At 46.4% G+C, this 16,677-nt stretch overlaps 1 protein-coding gene and 2 long non-coding RNA genes across 7 annotated transcripts in view; 2 read left to right on the top strand and 1 right to left on the bottom strand.

Annotated features, from left to right (window-relative positions):
• The window catches only part of CBLN2 (cerebellin 2 precursor), a 91,817-nt gene extending 82,585 nt beyond the window's left edge, over positions 1 to 9,232 (top strand). Inside the window, exons 1-5 of one of the 5 annotated variants that reach the window (XM_058691827.1) lie at positions 2,904 to 3,078; positions 3,653 to 3,697; positions 4,922 to 5,447; positions 8,369 to 8,488; positions 8,752 to 8,863. In XM_058691827.1, the coding sequence (XP_058547810.1) occupies positions 3,689 to 3,697; positions 4,922 to 5,447; positions 8,369 to 8,442 (609 nt within the window). In that variant the 5' untranslated portion in view covers positions 2,904 to 3,078; positions 3,653 to 3,688 and the 3' untranslated portion in view covers positions 8,443 to 8,488; positions 8,752 to 8,863. The other 4 variants (XM_058691826.1, XM_058691828.1, XM_058691829.1 and 1 more) reach the window with 4 other exon arrangements.
• A 1,903-nt stretch (positions 9,233 to 11,135) lies between these two features.
• Positions 11,136 to 11,857, bottom strand: LOC131489921 (uncharacterized). The gene is made up of 2 exons (XR_009250822.1): positions 11,566 to 11,857; positions 11,136 to 11,317 (listed from the first exon to the last, which is right to left on the bottom strand). It is a non-coding gene; the product is annotated as an uncharacterized LOC131489921 (long non-coding RNA).
• Positions 11,858 to 11,864: 7 nt separating this feature from the next.
• On the top strand, positions 11,865 to 15,819 carry LOC131489922 (uncharacterized). Its single transcript, XR_009250823.1, has 2 exons — positions 11,865 to 12,062; positions 15,546 to 15,819. It is a non-coding gene; the product is annotated as an uncharacterized LOC131489922 (long non-coding RNA).
• The last annotated feature ends 858 nt before the right edge of the window (positions 15,820 to 16,677 follow it).

The raw sequence follows: 16,677 nt of genomic DNA on the forward strand, positions 1-16,677 counted from the left end.
TAAGTTCTGACGATCTCCTATGCGGCAGGATGACTATAGTTGATACCGTTCGTAGGCTTGAGAGTTGCCGCAGGTAGTTGTTAAGCACTGTCATCACATAAATAAATTTAAAAAAGGAGTGAACTCCGTTACCTATGTGAGGTGACGTGTTAATTATCTTGATCTTGGTAATCATTCTACAGTGTGCATGTATATCCAATCATCAAAATGTCCACCTTAAATATATACGGTTATATTTGCCAATTATTCTTAAAAAAAAGTAACCCTAAAAATAAAATTAATTTTTGTTTATCAATGCTTACACGTTTATGCTGTAAAAGTGTGTACACGGCGTTCACATCCAAGAGTATGAAACACGTAGCAGGTTGCAGTTTTCACAGGCTTAGAATACAATCATACGTATTATGTATTAATTTAAAGAAGCAAGAAAAGGCTGCAATGCATGCTACAGATGTATTTCAGTGATGGGTTCCATACAAAGAAACCAATTTTAAGCTCCACTACAGATAAATATTTAGGACAAATGAAAGAAAGGGCGATATGGTCCTAGCCTTCCCCTCCCACATTCTTTTAAACATTAGAATACTTTTCTCTTAAGCTCTATGTGGCCATCTGTCTACCCCAGGGTGATGCGGGTGTTACCCTGTATTCTAGATGGCAGATAAAAGGCATGGTACAATTTCTGAGACATAATAGATCCTCAGTAAATGACACGGTTGGCATGGTTATTGTGTATGGGGATGTCCCTAGACTTCAAGACAAAAGGCTCTACCACTGTTTTAATAGTAATGGCAGAAAGTTCTAGTAACGTGAAAAGAGAACAGAAGTAATTCCTGCGATACCCAGAAGACATTTACATTTTACATCTAAGTTATATTCTGAAAATCTTTCTAAGCATGTTTATGGGTGGTAATTCCATTACAACCTCTAAGGAGACAACCTCAATGTCTCCTGATGGATAGAAGAATCAATCAGTGAATAAATAATGCTCCCTTTCTCTGTCAGTCTGCTGCTTTTCACAATGACTTTCTCTTAAAAAAAAGCCTCAAGCCTAAATGTAAGCCTAACCTGTTTTTTTTCCCCCATTACATAAGAATGCTTCCTGCTCTGTGTCCATGATTTAGCTCCCTATGTCGATGAAAGGTTTCCTGATTTATGGAATGTAAATACTTTTGTTGCCACATGGAAAAGAGCTTTTGTTTTATTCCCCCCCAAAGGTGATGATAATAATCTGGTTCATGTGCGTTCGCATTTGCGTTAGTCAAAAGAAAGGCTTATGGCACAACATTTAAGACAGTTGCTTAATAGAGCTGTTATTTAAAGATTTATAGATGTGTGAGAGGTACTGCTACTTAATTAGCATCCCCAAACGGGTCTAGTTGTCAGTCTGTGCCTCACATTTCTTCATAGACCTAGTGTCTTTTGCTGTTTAGTTTTGCGCGCAAACCAGTTCTCACGATGATGGAAGGACAGAGCTGTGCCTATTTTGACAATAAGAAATTGTCAAGTCGATGCAACACTGAAATCATGTAACTACCTGAAAGTAAGAATTCACCATTTCCGCTACGTTAAAAAAAAAAAAATGGCAGTGAAACATGATGGTTTTGAAACAGTCTCCTGGCAAAGTCCAGTCCGTCTGATGTGCATGTGATGCAAACGCTGAAATTAAGCACTTAATTTTCAGCGCATATCCTAGGGAGGATAACAGATTTGGAGGACGTTTTACATTTTTAGTATGTTGCATGTTAAGTGGAAAACATTTGGCTCAGAAGTTCTTTTCATCACATTCTTACAACCATCCTAAATATTTTGTCTCATGTAACAATACGCAATTCTGTTTTTACTTGGCCCCTGTCTTCCCACGCATCCATTTCGGTTAAACGAATTCGAAATGAATCTAATCTCAGTGCTTAGATATGAGGCCTTGTCAGTTCTAAATGGGGAGCGGAGCCACGTGAGAGCCTCTGGGAAATAAAGCCTTGCAACCCCCCTACCTGAAAAGACTCAGCCCGTGGGGTGGAACCGGCACACTGGCTGAAACCTTCACACCAAAGAGGGTTGGTGTGAGGTCTGGGGGAATAGGAAATACTTCCGCTCCCTTCTTGTGAACGGCATTGGCCGATTTACAGTCTATTTTTGATCAGCCTGTCGTCAAGGGCACACTATGCAAGTCAAAAGACTTCAGTATCTTTTTAACAATGTTTTTAAAAGTCCGGGCATAAAGCGAGTGTACGTTTAAACGCTGCTTAAGGGAGGCACAGACTGCAGCTCAGTGGCCTGTGCAAACGTTTTGCGGACCGTGCTAACCAATGATAAACGGACTGCAGCGTAGACTGGTTGGGTCGAGCACGAAAGATCTGCAAAACCAGGAGCGCCGCCACGCTTTGTCACAGCGAGGGCACCGAAGGATACCGGCAAGATCGCTGATTGTTGTATTTTGGCAGAGGGCAGGACTGCTCTTTGGGCTCAAAGAAGACCATCAGCAAACCTCATCCTTCGCCCCTAGGGTTCCGCCACCCGGGCCCAGCCGGCTGGCCCGCAAGCCTGCGGCAGGGAGGCCCCAGCGCCCGTAGGTGGCGCCCCTCGTCCGTGCTGGCGCTTCTCGCCGCCGCTCTGGACGCAGCTGGGAAAGCGGCGCGTCTCCCCAGGTCGTTAGAGCTCAGAGTAGGCATTTTAATAAATAAGCGCGAGTGCCAACGCGCTCCGGGAGCGCCGAGGTTCAGAGGAGCAGAAACATAAACCCAGACGCAGGCGCCTCTTTAATCCCTGCCAAAAGCTGACATTTCCCAAACTGGAGATTCCGGAACCACCGCCTTTAAGCCATTAAAATCCCAGGCGCTTTTTTTTTTTTTTTTCCCCTCTCCATCCCAGTCCTTTTTTTTTTTTTCTTCCCCCCCCCCCCCAAGAAAACTGCTTTACCCCCTAATTATGAAAGTGGTCACGCTATTAAGGATAAAGACTTGGAGGGAATTTGGAAAAGAAAAGAAGGAATTGGAAAGAAGAGGCGCGACCGGTGCCTTGAGGGTGCCTAATTATTAAAAGCGAGGCGTCTGGGCGGATTTCGCTCGGGGTGTCTGGGTGAGAGTCGGCCCTGGGTGGTGCAGGGTGCGGCGGGGGTGCGGACGCAGAGCGGGTGCGGAACCCAGGAGGGGGCGGTGCGCGGCGTCTTCCGGGCGATCGCGATGGCTGTGCCGTCCGGAGACCGGAGGAGAGGCCGGGATTGAGGGGGCCCGGCGGAGAGCAACACCCTGGGGGCGCGCTGGGCGCGAAGGGCCCTCCTGGGCAGCGGGTCCGGGGGCGGTGCCCGGAACACACCGGTGCGACGAGCGGGGCGCGGCGCGGCGCGGGGCGCGAGGGTCTGAGCAGCTGCGCGGTGCGGGACGCCGGGCGCGCGGGTCCCGGGCGCGGCGCGCTGCGGTGCGGGGCGCGGGGCCGGCGGATCGGAGGCGCGGCGCTGCGAGGGGCGCGGGGCGTGCGGATCCCGGGCGCGGCGCGATGCACGAGGGTGCGAGGCGCGGGGCGTACCCGGAGCGGGCGCGGGCCGGCGCGGGAAAAGGGCAGGGCGGGGCGGCGCGGTTATTGGCCAGGCGCGGGGAGAAGGGCTGCGCTCCGAGTCTCCTCCCGCCAGCTCCCGCTCGTCTTCTTTAAGCAGAACAACTTCGAGGACAGCGCTGCTCGCTCATCATGGATGTCCCAGGTAACCCAAACCCGAGCCTGCCCGCCACGGTCCGCACGTTAATTGCATCCATGCATCTATTTTAATAAGGACCTTCGAGAGTCTGCCATCTGGAGAGGGAGAGAGAGAGAGAGAGAGAGAGAGAGCGAGCATATCGAAATCAGTTCGTAGTGGGGCTGGGGAGAGGCCACTCCTGGGGAAGCAACTTCTCTCCGGTTAGAGGGACTGTCGGAGGAGTTGTGCGGAGCTGTGGGCGGTGAGGGGAGAGGCGTCTTTGCTTTTCCTTTCCCGACTGGGCATGGAAATGACCTATCTAGTGTCGTGGGAGAAGAGAGGCCGGGGGGGAAAAGTGCAAACGCGCGCGCAAGTTAGCAGAGAGCTCCGGCGCTGCCTCCCAGGCCGGAAGGAAAGGGCCCGGAGTCTAGGAACAAAAGCCGCACCATAAAGCCAAGCTTGGGACGCTCCTCGGTGCAGTCCTCTGGTCCTGCGCGGGAGAGGGCGATCGGAGGGGCTTCGAGAACGAAGGACCTCGCTGCTGGCTCTGGGGACATGGGAAGTGGGTGTTTGCGTTTAGAGTCTCTCTTCTTTTTCAAATGTTTTCCTCTTAATCTTACTCACCCTAAGGAGCTTCCTTGGGATTTGTTGGGCGGAAAATGGATACGATCTTATTAACTAAGTGAACTGCTTAAGGAAAAAAAAAAAAAAAAAAAAAAGAAAAGAAAAGAAAATCTCCAGGATGGAAAAATAGAGGATGAAAGGGAAAGCAGAGAGAGGAAGAGGTTTCTTGGTGTGGCTTTCAAGAAAATGCCTCTAAAATGAAGGCGATAAACCTTTAGTAGTTTTTTTTTTCTTTTTCTTTTTCTTTTTCTTTTTTCCTTTGCCTGCATCCTAGCCCCTTTCCACCTTTGCAGAATGGGCCCGGGGGTGGCGTTGACGGCGTCTCTGAGGTCACCGACCGAGTCTGAGGGCCGAGGCCCTGCAGAACCTCGGGCCGCGCACCTGACCGCACCCCCGGCGCGCGCAGCCCGGGAGCCCTCAGGGATGCCCAGCCCAGTGCGCCGGGGCGTTCCTCCGACCTGTTGTGCCAATCGGGGAGGGGGTAGCTTTGCGCGGGACTAAGAGGGTGGCCTCCAGGGAGGAGGGGGGTTCCTTGGCGCTGCAGGCACCTGCTCCCCGCGTCCCCTCCCCTCCCCCCCCCCCAGCTTCACCTCCCAGTCTAAGGGTTTGGGTTCTTTGCCCTCACAGGTCCGCTGGCGCCCTTCTTCTGAGGACGACCCTGGCCTTGACCAGCAGAGCAGGGGACGCAGGCCAAAGGAGGCTTCCCCGGGCCCCGCGCAGTCCTGCGCGCCCTCCCGCGCTCCTCCGGCCGCTGCCCGCCGTCGCCCTCGCGCGCCCCCGCCCCCCCCCTGCCCGGATGGCGGCGCCCGGCCGGGGCCCCCGAGGGCCGCCGCTGACCATGCCCGGGCGCCGGGGGGCGCTGCGCGAGCCGGCTGGCTGCGGCTCCTGCCTGGGGGCGGCGCTGGCCCTGCTGCTGCTGCTGCTGCCGGCCGGCTGCCCGGTGCGGGCGCAGAACGACACGGAGCCCATCGTGCTGGAGGGCAAGTGCCTGGTGGTGTGCGACTCGAGCCCGTCGGCGGACGGCGCGGTCACCTCCTCCCTGGGCATCTCCGTGCGCTCGGGCAGCGCCAAGGTGGCCTTCTCCGCCACGCGGAGCACCAACCACGAGCCGTCCGAGATGAGCAACCGCACCATGACCATCTACTTCGACCAGGTCAGCCGGCCGGCCGGGCCGCCTCGCCTCCCGCCGGGGGTGGAGAGGGCGGGGGCCCCGGCGCGTGGGCTGGGGACTTCCAGGCTCTCCCTGCCTCTCCGCCCTGCCCTTGTCCTTCCTGCCTTTTCGAGTGAGCCCTCCTTGCCATTTCCCCTGTTCACATTGTAGCTTTTTGTATCACCATCAGCTCCGTTCGCACTGGGACGACTGACAGTCCCTTAAAGCCGAGAGACCTGGAATGCATTCCCCAAAAGGAAACTGACCATTTTACTCTCCTCTGGGGTGAGGGCTGTCGTTTGGGGTGGATGGGTTTCAGCCCCCCAGGTGGCCAACTTGAGGATTGAGCGCGTTGATAACACACCCAAAGAGAGGGTTCTCGATCAGAAACTATGTGCTTATTGCTTATTGGGGGATGGTTTGGGGACAGGATGCTTATCTTCAAAAAAAAAAAAAAAAGTTGGGAAGAATGTGGAGGCAACAACAGGGATGGCTATATAAATACAAAACAAAATAGAGTGTGGTTAGAGAAATGGAATAGATAGGAAATATGATACATGCATTGTAATGCGCAAATATACCCTGCCCGTAAATATTATATATAGTGTGGTTCTATAGATTAAGAAAAAAACAAGTAGGGATTAGTGACTTATGTTGCCCTAGGCCATTCCACTTCTCTTTCTAGGTTCAAATCACAAGGGTCACTGAATGCTCAGACCTTGGCAATCCCTTCTCTGGGTCATTGGGCTCAGGATGGGGGGTTGTGACCTTCGTCCTGTGCCCTCCCGTCTTGGTTACTGTTGTTTTTCAGAAACAAATGGAAAACCTTATAGCGGTTCCCAAACTTTACCTGCTCAGTGCCTTCCTTTTGCCACTAAAACAAAGGGCTGGGCTCACCAGCCACACTTAATTAACTTCCTTTCTGTTAACCGATTCTCACACCCAGTAAACCTACACATACCACTGCCTCTTTTTAGGCCAGAGTATTAATTTATGTTCATTCTTGCTAAGGATTATCTACTTGAGGTTTGGAGGTTTGGGGGGGGGGGTGGTTCTTTAATCTGTTTTTTAAATAAAATTATTTATTTTAATGATGTCCAGGTACAGTAGACAATAATGAAATGGGTATTTGCAACCTCTGTACACTATTAATGCATCTTTCTTCGTGCCTTATTATTAGCCATCTCCCGAGGTCCTACAAATAGTTTTCACAGCGTTGCTAATCCATCGTGTCATTTGGTGTGATGTAGGGCAAGACACGTTGTAGGAAGATTCTAATTTTATAGACACGCGAACTATGGCAGGACAGGCTAAACGATGTTTCCCTGGCTCCGCAGGTAGGGTGTACGGAAAACCTGCTTTTCTGGGCTCCTTGGGTGTCCTCTCATCGACAACAGGGCCCCAAAGTTACCAGTTCCCTGAATGTAAACGATGGAAAAGAGTTGAGGTCGTTGAGGTGGAGGAAACAGCCCCGAGGGTTTGGAAGGAGAATGCTTTATTCTCTCATAAAGTGTTGTAAGGCAGACAGAGAGAGAGCACAGGCTTGAAGAGACAGACAGGCGTTGTGAAGTACAAGGTCTCGGACAATAGAGCCCGGAGTGTCTGCGTGAGCCCGGCAGGCAGGGGGACTGAGTGGCGCCCTGAGCTGTGTCGAAGAAGCTGGCTCCAGGCTTATTTCCCGAGTCCTTACGGCGCTTCTCAGGGGCAACCTCCCACACGGCTGGGGGATTGCACATCATTCATCTGTGATGAGTGTGTGAGAAATAACAGCAGAAGGTGTTCAGCTGAGACTCCTTTTCTGAACAGATGACAGGATCCCTAATCTCGGGTTTTGTTGTTGCTGGCTGTCTGTTTTAAAAGCCCAAGAGCACCGAGGGGGGCCGTTTGATGATTTTAACTGAGTTGTGCATTTGTGTGTGAGTAGGAATGGGGACAGGATCCAGATAGAGTGGCCAGATTCTGCCTTAACCATCTGAAAGGGCACTGGGTCATTATGAGGGGTCCTCCACTCTTCAAAGTCTGCTTATGGCATTGTAACACCCTCATCCCCCCTTTTGTTTGAGAAAAGGCGGCTGCAGGGTCACGTGACCTCGTATCCTCCGGTTAATTTTGTCATTAGTCTTGCAGACTCCCTCCTGCAGTTTGAGCTCGGAGTATCCAAGTGCTGCCCGCACACCGTTTGCTTCCTCAAGCCTTTCTGCATGACATCATAGCTCAGCCAAGGGAGCAAGCGCACGGCTCAGAGGAAAGTGCAGGGAATCAGCTGCAGCCAGGGTTTGCCTACCCCTGTGGGGTCTTCCACTGAGTACCCGAGATCCAGAACCTCTTGGGCACTGCCACGGAGGGTGCCAGGGGCTGGGGACACGTGGGGACAAGAACGTCACACCGTCCATTCTCTCCTGGGCTCAATGGAGTGGAGTTCCAAGCTTGAGAGGCTGGAGGTTATCTCATTGAATTGGCTTTGGTATTGATGACCCCGTGGCCCGGTTGTCCCCATTCAGTCTGGCGCGGCCCTCTATTTCTGCGAAACTGAACTTCACCTCGAAGTCCCCAGAATCCCACACACGTCTGAACAGACTCCGTTTTGCTCGTGTCCTGACCTTATCGTCTTCCGTTCCTCTCCCTCGCCCTGGCCCTCACCGCGCGAAATTTGCACGCACCTTGTCAATCCACAGGCGAGATACATTTTTAAACATCCTTGTTCATTGCGATCCATGAGGATTCTTTTCCAGCCCCTTCCCCATGCAGGGCATTTTACCACCAGCTCCTCCCCCCGGGGGCAGCCTTGGCTCGCTGCCTGGGCGCTGGCTTGCGGCTCGGCGGCTCCTGGAGCACCTGGCGGTGGGAGGTGTTGCCAGTCTGGGTAAAACAGATGCTGAGGAGGGGCTTGCCACGTTTGTGCTGTATTCCCTCTTCTCTTTCAGGTATTAGTAAATATTGGCAACCATTTCGATCTTGCCTCCAGCATATTTGTAGCACCGAGAAAAGGCATTTATAGCTTCAGCTTCCACGTGGTCAAAGTGTACAACAGACAGACCATCCAGGTGGGTAGCTCCCAAGCTGCCTGGACCCTTCCAGCGTCGGACTACTAACGCCCCGTGGCCACAGGTCCTGGCGCCCCCTCTGTGACCCCGCGCCAGCCAGGGAGCTGGCTGACCCAGGGCTCTGGGCTCAGGGCCTGCCTCGCGTTCTGGGCCAGGCTCTGGCCGGGGCTCCCCTGGAAGGGGTGGGGCGCGGGGGAGGTGAGGACAAGTGCGGGCAGGTGGGGTCCTGCACAGTCTGCTGACCTTTACCGTCTGCCCTGCAGGTCAGTTTGATGCAGAACGGCTACCCAGTGATCTCAGCCTTTGCGGGGGACCAGGACGTCACCAGAGAAGCCGCCAGCAATGGTGTCCTGCTGCTGATGGAGAAAGAGGACACCGTGCATCTCAAACTGGAGAGGGGCAACCTCATGGGAGGCTGGAAGTACTCCACATTCTCGGGCTTCTTGGTTTTCCCTCTATGAACACAGAGCCCCCAGACGGTGGGGAAGTTGCGATCTGGACCCAGGCGTCTGCCCTTCCGAACACCTTGAACTTGCCAGAACAGGACCACTTGGTTCCAACCTCCTTCAGACTGTTGAGGTAGAAGAATGATTTCCTTCTAAATCTCCAGTATTTTCTTTGCATATCGGCCACTCCTCGGGAACCTGGCTTCTAATTAGTTTTAGACGACGAGGTCTTAAGGAGAAACGAATTTATCGATTTGAGCAATTTGTACCTGTGATCGTAAAGTCAATACTGGATTTTATTGACTTTTCTTCCTTTTGTTTGTACGTTGTATTGTTGCCCCACGCGAGGAGTGCCGTCGATCTCCAGGATGGATTGCAGGTTGCAGGCGGGGCTCAGAGCAAGAGCCCCACGAATCACCACCGGCAGGATAGTCCTTGAAATGTGTTCTTTGTGTGTCTGTTCCGCCTTAAGGAAAAGAACGGCTTTGCTTTCATTCTGTTTTTGCCCCCGGGTGGACGGGAGGCCTCGGGAGGGGGAAGGGGACATTGTGAATCTGTCAAGAAGCGCTTTATCTGGAGAAGCAAATTTTGCACGATGGGACTGCGACTTTTGCTTTGTATTGTTTACGTGTGTGTGGGTTTTTTTGGTTGTCGCTGTTCTTTTTTTTTTTTGGAAAAGCTTTGCTTTCTTTCCACACTCAGCTCTCCCTCCTTACCCTTACTTCTATTTTTCGTCCTGGGATGGGGGAGAGAAACATACGTCGATTTCTTGAATGAGACCAAACAAACAAAACAGAAACATACCTGTGTATTTTGTTGTGGATGAGACCGCACCAAACAGAAGGTACCCGTATCTCAGAGTCCAAGTAGCAGACGGACAATTCTGCTTCTTTCAAAGACATTCTCTCAGATGCACCTTTAGAACTAACCAGCTGGATTGTTGTTGTTTTTTTTTTTTCTTTCTCTCTCTCTCTTTTTTTTTTTTTTAACTCTCTGGAATACTTTAACAACTTGATGTTCCTGGGTGGCCTGAATCACGTAAGAGAAGCATGGGAGCTGTAATGACCAAGTGTTCTAAACACACACTTCCTTGGCCCAGCGTGCTTCGGTCTTCCCAGCTGCCTGTCTTCATCTGTCTGTGTCCACCCCTCCGTGAGTGCATCCGGATCAGGTGTTTCAAAGCCAGCAGGACGGGCTACTCTCCTCCAGGATCCTCCTCTGATCCTCCAAGGAAAGAGGCGTGTTGACACTCTCTGGGAGCACCTGGCGAGAAGCCACCTGGAAGTCACAGCGGTTACAGGTATTGGCAGAGGCACCCTGGGAGCAGTTTTGCAAAGCCTTCCTGTTTGGGCACCTTGTACAACAATAGTGTTAAGACGCGGCTGGGAGATGATGGGTGCAGGGTTCATAGGCCAAGGAAATGTTGCTAATCCCAAAGCAATCCAAGAAGAGACCTCACAGCGGACATTAATTTGTCTTTTGTGTAACACTGTAACCAAAATATTGATGATAAAGAGTCATAATTTAAGATTCAGAATAAATGGGTTTGATGTCTGGCTTGCTCTAACGCCTTCCAATTGTCTCTCGACTCCTAAAATGTGTGCAAGCGAAGGCCAAGGATGAAGGACTTGGGGAAGGGAAAATGCACACCGTACCTCTTGAAAACACACACTCCAATGCACACTCCCATGTGGAGATCTAGCCGTGGGTCTAGATGGAGACTGCACACTGAAATACATTTCTATTTATACATATGTATTTGTCACCCAGGAAGGTTTTTGGGAGAGATATTATGGGAACCAGACAGCTAATGCTTTATGGACAGGCAGTCTGCTTTTATCACATAGAATTCTTGATGTGATACAAGGTCCAATCCAGTATTTCAGTCAGAGGGCATGGGTCTAAAAGAAACTGACATTTCAATATGGCATCAGTTGTTTCTAAGATAGGTATGAACATGGGGAAACATTGGCTTCCATTTTCAAACAATAAATGCAGTGAGGATTAGAGAAATGAAAAAAGTATACTTTGATGAAGGCTCTAAGTTTTCCTGGTCTTAGATGGACAGCATAATAGGATACTCAATAATCTAATTAATTTGAATTGAAATGCTATCACATTTTGTTAGGAAAAAAAAAAAATCAAGAAACATCAACGAAACATCATTTTGGGTATTTTGGCTCTGTGATTAGGAGACACGCTTCTAAGTACGGGCATTGTTTATTAATGCTGATAACACCAACAGCTCGATGCTAGCGAATATTTTTCATCTGTGTCTTACTGCCTTTGGTGAGTTAGTCCTCTGGTCCCTCATTTTTTTCAACCTTCTGTTCAGTGTTCGGTTTCAAACAAGCAGCAGACTTCATTAGCGGATCATACCGCCCTTTGGAGATTGAAAAATATATGAGTACTTGTTATTTTTATTGCTTACTAAAATGTAACGCATATATTTGTTTGTATTTACAGTTTTACTACATACAGGTTGTTATTTGGTTATGCTGTCTAATAAATAAGTTATTGAATCGATCAAGCTAAAAAGACGTATATTTCAGGAGTCTGTTTTATATTAGGAAAACAGCTTCATCCTGTTGATTCCACTCCTGTCATTTATTTATTTATTTATTTACTTACTTATTTATTTCTGTTTTGAGCTGGATGCCAAACACTGCATTAGGGAGAAGCCATGACAGTCGTGCTGCCGAAGTCATTTGTCACCCGCAGTCACAGCTGTGCGGGTTGTTTGGCTAAGGATCTTTGACAGAGGTGAAGTTCCTGTGTGTGGTCCATAAAAATATACATCATCAGAGCAAAGTTTGAAATGTGTTTTCCTTTAATTGGGGAGGAAAGAGTGACATCTGGAATATACACCATCTGATCCATGCTTCCCTGGCTCTGGGCCTCAGTTTCCCCATCTGTGGAGCCAGTTCAGGAACCCCCACACCTCCTGCCCAACTCACGAGGCTATCGTGAGATCACAGGGACACTCTGTGAGATCTACAGGACACCGTGGTGACCAGAGGCATTATGTGGCAGGGAGGGTGTTTCCAGAAAGTGAGATTTTTTTCAATATGCAATTTATTAAAAGTATTTAAAATGAACATCCGACAGGAGGACACTTTTATGTGAAAGTAAGTTTCCATATTCCCCACGAGCTTATTAAAATGGTAGCACTCCAGAAGTTTAATTTGATTTTTAAGAATGATGATAATATGACTATGTCAAAATCTATGCATTTTCATACTAACTCAATTCTGAATTATGTTCTTGCACTGTCCTATGTGGCTCAAGCCCACCTTTCTGCTCCAGCATGCGATATCCACATTTTACAAAAATATAAAACTAATATTTTTAACACGAGTAAAAATTGAGTTATCAACATTTTGGCATTATAATAGCGAGTGGGTCTAGCTGACAAACGTTAATCGTACTAAAGTGTAAATGCCTTTAAACGATACTATTTTTTAACTTAAAATCTATTCTAATTTGAAATATGACCCTGATTCAACTCTACGTCCTGAGAAACTGTATTTACTGTCTATAATTCCTGAACCCTTTTTGCATCTTAATATTTTTTTATTTATGTACTCATGCATAATGAAATTATTTACATTTTCAAAGTTTGTGATTACTATGACTTCTTCAAGCAAAGGTCATAAAAGTCGATCAAATATTGGCATGAAGACTCATGGAATCCTATAGAGATTACATATTTACTTGTTTGGGAAAAAAATGTTGTAATTTTTTTTTTTTTTTGGAGAATCTAGTTATATCAAGCATCAGAAGAGTTAAAAAAGATACATAAAAGCAAACCAAAACCTTTCCCGAATCCCTAATTTTATTTGTATTAATTGGTATCGTCACATACACAGTAACATGTATATCGTTTGCCCTTAAATACATGAACAAATACATCCGATTTTTATCAGTGAATGAAATAAAATGCGCAGATTGGTCACGTTCCCCTGGAATCTGGAACTAGGTGAGGGGAGACCTTGATGAATTCCTTCATACAAGCAAAACAAAAGCACGGGCTGCTTCAGCATGTCTCATACGTAGCAAAAGGAGCAGAGAATAAGCTGTCAATTGGGGTCGCGGTTTTGTAATCTTTTATAAGGAAATGAATAATGCAATAAGATAATGTCAGCGTGAATAAGTAGTTAGTGCTTCCATTCCTATAGCATAGGAAGTATATAATAATCGAATGCACATGAATGAGAAGCTGTTACATTACATTGAAGGTGGTGTATATAAAAGTTAGAACTCATAGAAGCAGGGGACATAGAATTATTCTAAAGGTTCGTCCGCGCACTCTGTAGAAACACTTGTAAAAAATGTAAGACTAGATTAACCATAGCACTACAGTGAATTTTTCCATTTTCCGTTGTTTCCATAGGAATTTACTTGTCAAGGGGACTCACACTTTGCTACTAAAATAGGATATTGCAAATATACTTAACATGTAAGATCAAAGCCTATAAGTTCTCATAAGACTCTTAAAATTAATTTTCTTGGCATTTAAAGAGCATGCACACCAAAGAGAGTGGAGAAAGCTAAGCTACAATTTCCATTTTGGTTTTATCATTTTACATTTTTTGTGCTCAGAATTTTTTTTTTTTAAAGAAAACACCGTGAAGAGGTTAACTGCTAATGGCCACATACACTAATCAAGTACGTTTATGTATTTGCCTAGCCTTTTAAGACATAATTTTTTTTGCGGGGAGGTTTACTGCCTTTGAAGATGGAGAGCTACAATTCATTCACCTTTAGATATTTTAACTGTGTATTTGTTACCTAGCTCTCCATGATGTGATTGGTCAGTCCAGTCCTCATCCTCCCTTCAAAAATAGAAGAAACATCTTTTCAAAATTCCTTTAAATTAGATCCAATGAATATCAAGTTAAAAAAAAAAAACACTTTTTTGTGTAATAATATTACACCAAAACATGAATTCTAAGTAAATGAGCTTTCTTTCCATTCCCAAACCCAGTAGGGTAACTTGAAATTTGTGAGGGCAAAAGCCGTGTGGTTTTACCTCCCACAGATAATAGGAGCTCTGTTTTGTCCTCCTAAGTGGATTTTGCTGTGGATTTCCATCACCAGAATCACTTAAGTGTCTATAGCCTCATAAATCATCATCTTCAGCAACTCGCCCACATACACTCACTGTGTAGTGTAAATGAGCTCCTTGACAACTTAATTTGGAAAAGAAATCTTCATTCCCTCTTCTTAATGCCTCCAGCAGGAACCCCCCGGGGTTAGGACGCTGCTTTGCACTGGAGCCATCCTAACACAATGGAACCTACTTAGTAATGAGCCACCACCAGTTTTGCGACCCACTGGCTACGCCTTAACTTTTATTATTGCCCCCTCGTATTTTTCAGGAGTGCTCATTTCTCTTGTTGAATTTGTTCCAGGTGGCAAAAACAAAAACAAAAACAAACCCCGCCTGAGATGGAAAGTGTGGAGAATGTTGGCAATGCACTGGGGATGTGGGACTCCTGAGTGTTTTGCTTAAGTCTGTTTGCTCTTAATTTTTCATCTTAAAATGCTTCCTTAAATTTCTTATGCTCTTTAAAGACCAACAGGATATGGAGCATCCTCCCATCTCCTTGACTTTGTACTATCTATGAGCTTTTATTGTGACTCTGGGTACTTTGCTATGGAACTGACTTAAGAATAATATTTTAAATATAACCAAATTAACCAGAAAAATTGGCAAAGATTCCTTACTACTGAAATTCCTCATTTGCAATGTTTTTTGACGTGGTTTGTTTTTACAATGTTTTGCATGGATCATAAAGATTCCTAACGGCTTTCAAATTAACATTAAAATAAATATAAATATTGAATTAAAATCAATATTTATCTTTGAATTGCTAACATATCTTTTTTTTTTGCAATCATGTAATTATTAGATCATAAGTGGTATACTTTTAGAGAGACGTCTATCACTGAAAAACAAATATAGGACATGAAAATGTGATACTATCATTTTTTTTCATATTCCCAAGCACCATGTAGGGATACTGTAACATAGTTTCGTTCTGGAACTATAAACTTTCAGCGGAAAAAGCAGTTACGTCATTTATTAAAAAAATCCATTCTTTTGTGGTCAAGGTGTAGATGTTTCCTTTTCATTCCATAACATTTACATATTGCTCCTTAGGGGCTGGATAGCGTGCTTAGGGATGATGATAGAAAAATAAAGACACACATTGTGTGTGCCAAGAGTTTGCAGTCCTCGCTAAATATATAGCCTGGAGGATATCCAGGGTAAACTCATGGTGAGGGGTAGGCTGGGGTGAGCTTAGGAGGAACCTTAGAAATTTGAATGCGTGTTTACTAAAGTGAAAAACATTTTTCACACATGAAGAGGAGAATGCTCTTTGGGTGTTGACATTGAATACACTGAACATCCATTAATCTTCCGACCAAAAGGCTCCCTGCGACCTCTCCTCCCACGCTGAATGTGGTTGGGTATTTGGCAGACATATGGCAGGCTAGGGCTCATGAGCCAACCTTGAATGTACTGAAGTGGAATGGGACAGATATGGGGAATTTCCATTGTTTTAACACATGAAGGTTAAGATATAATAGCCCTTTTTTTACAGTTTTATTTCTGTTTGCCTTGTGTGGTGAGTTGCTGGAGAAGACAGAAGGCATGCTAGAATTAGTCAAACCCTTAGAAGATGGATCTAAATCAAGACACAAGTAAGGCATGATGTGAAGTCCATCACAAACAGAGCTGGATGGAGGACCTTATCTAGCCTTTTGGCGTATTTTACAAGCTATTAACCCAATGAATACATTGGGACATTACTCAATGTCTAACTTAAGACACAAAAAATAAACGTGAAATCAAATTGCACTGGTAGAAAACATGAATTATGTGTGTTTTATTAGCTAATCACAAATATGTGTGTGTTTGTGAGTGTGCGAACATTGAATATAAACGAATGGGTGTAGCCACAACTTACCTCTGTCAAAATGCTTCCCATGTGCCTCCAGCTGTGCCAGCACTGAACCCTTGCTATCAGGGAAGAGGGAGGTGATACGGACTTTGCTTTGTACGTGGACTTACTTCTACTAACTCACCTCAATTCTTGGGTCTGTTTCATATTTTATTTCTTGTATTCAATCGTAGGCATCTATTTCTCCAGAAGGTAGAAATTACATCTGGTCTCCCTGACAGACAGAGATTGAGAACTGTTGAGAATAATTAAGCCATCTGGTGCTATAAACCCAACAGAAAGCTATGATCAGTGGATCATGGTCTAATCTAGTCTTCATCCATTGCATCTGAATTACCTTGGCACAAAGGAGTGACAAGGGGCTGGATTTTCAGCGAAGATTGTCACATCTCCCCAGTCATTTAGCAGGCAAAAGGCATGCGTGCATCAGACTGTGATAATTAGGGAAGAAGTATTCTCCCCTAAGGCCTATTACTTTTGATACTTAATTTTTCCTTTTTTTGGTTGTAATGTCTCAACAGTGACTGTCATGAGACATTGACTTGCGATTCTTACCAATTCCTGACTATGTTCATTGGAAGAAATTCTTTTACTGAAATAAATTTTCTTTTTATCTCGATGAAAAATTGAAATGAACATAAATTTATTTTGTGATATTTTTTGTTTCCAGAATTGTAGAAACATTTGTTTCAGGAAAAACTCCCCAATAGATGGTGCTGCTGCTGTGATTTAAACCGCTGAATAATTAGTATGCAAAAGAGCTCCAGAGAGA

The sequence above is a fragment of the Neofelis nebulosa genome, chromosome 11, assembly GCF_028018385.1.
Source record: "Neofelis nebulosa isolate mNeoNeb1 chromosome 11, mNeoNeb1.pri, whole genome shotgun sequence".
Taxonomy (NCBI): domain Eukaryota; kingdom Metazoa; phylum Chordata; class Mammalia; order Carnivora; family Felidae; genus Neofelis; species Neofelis nebulosa.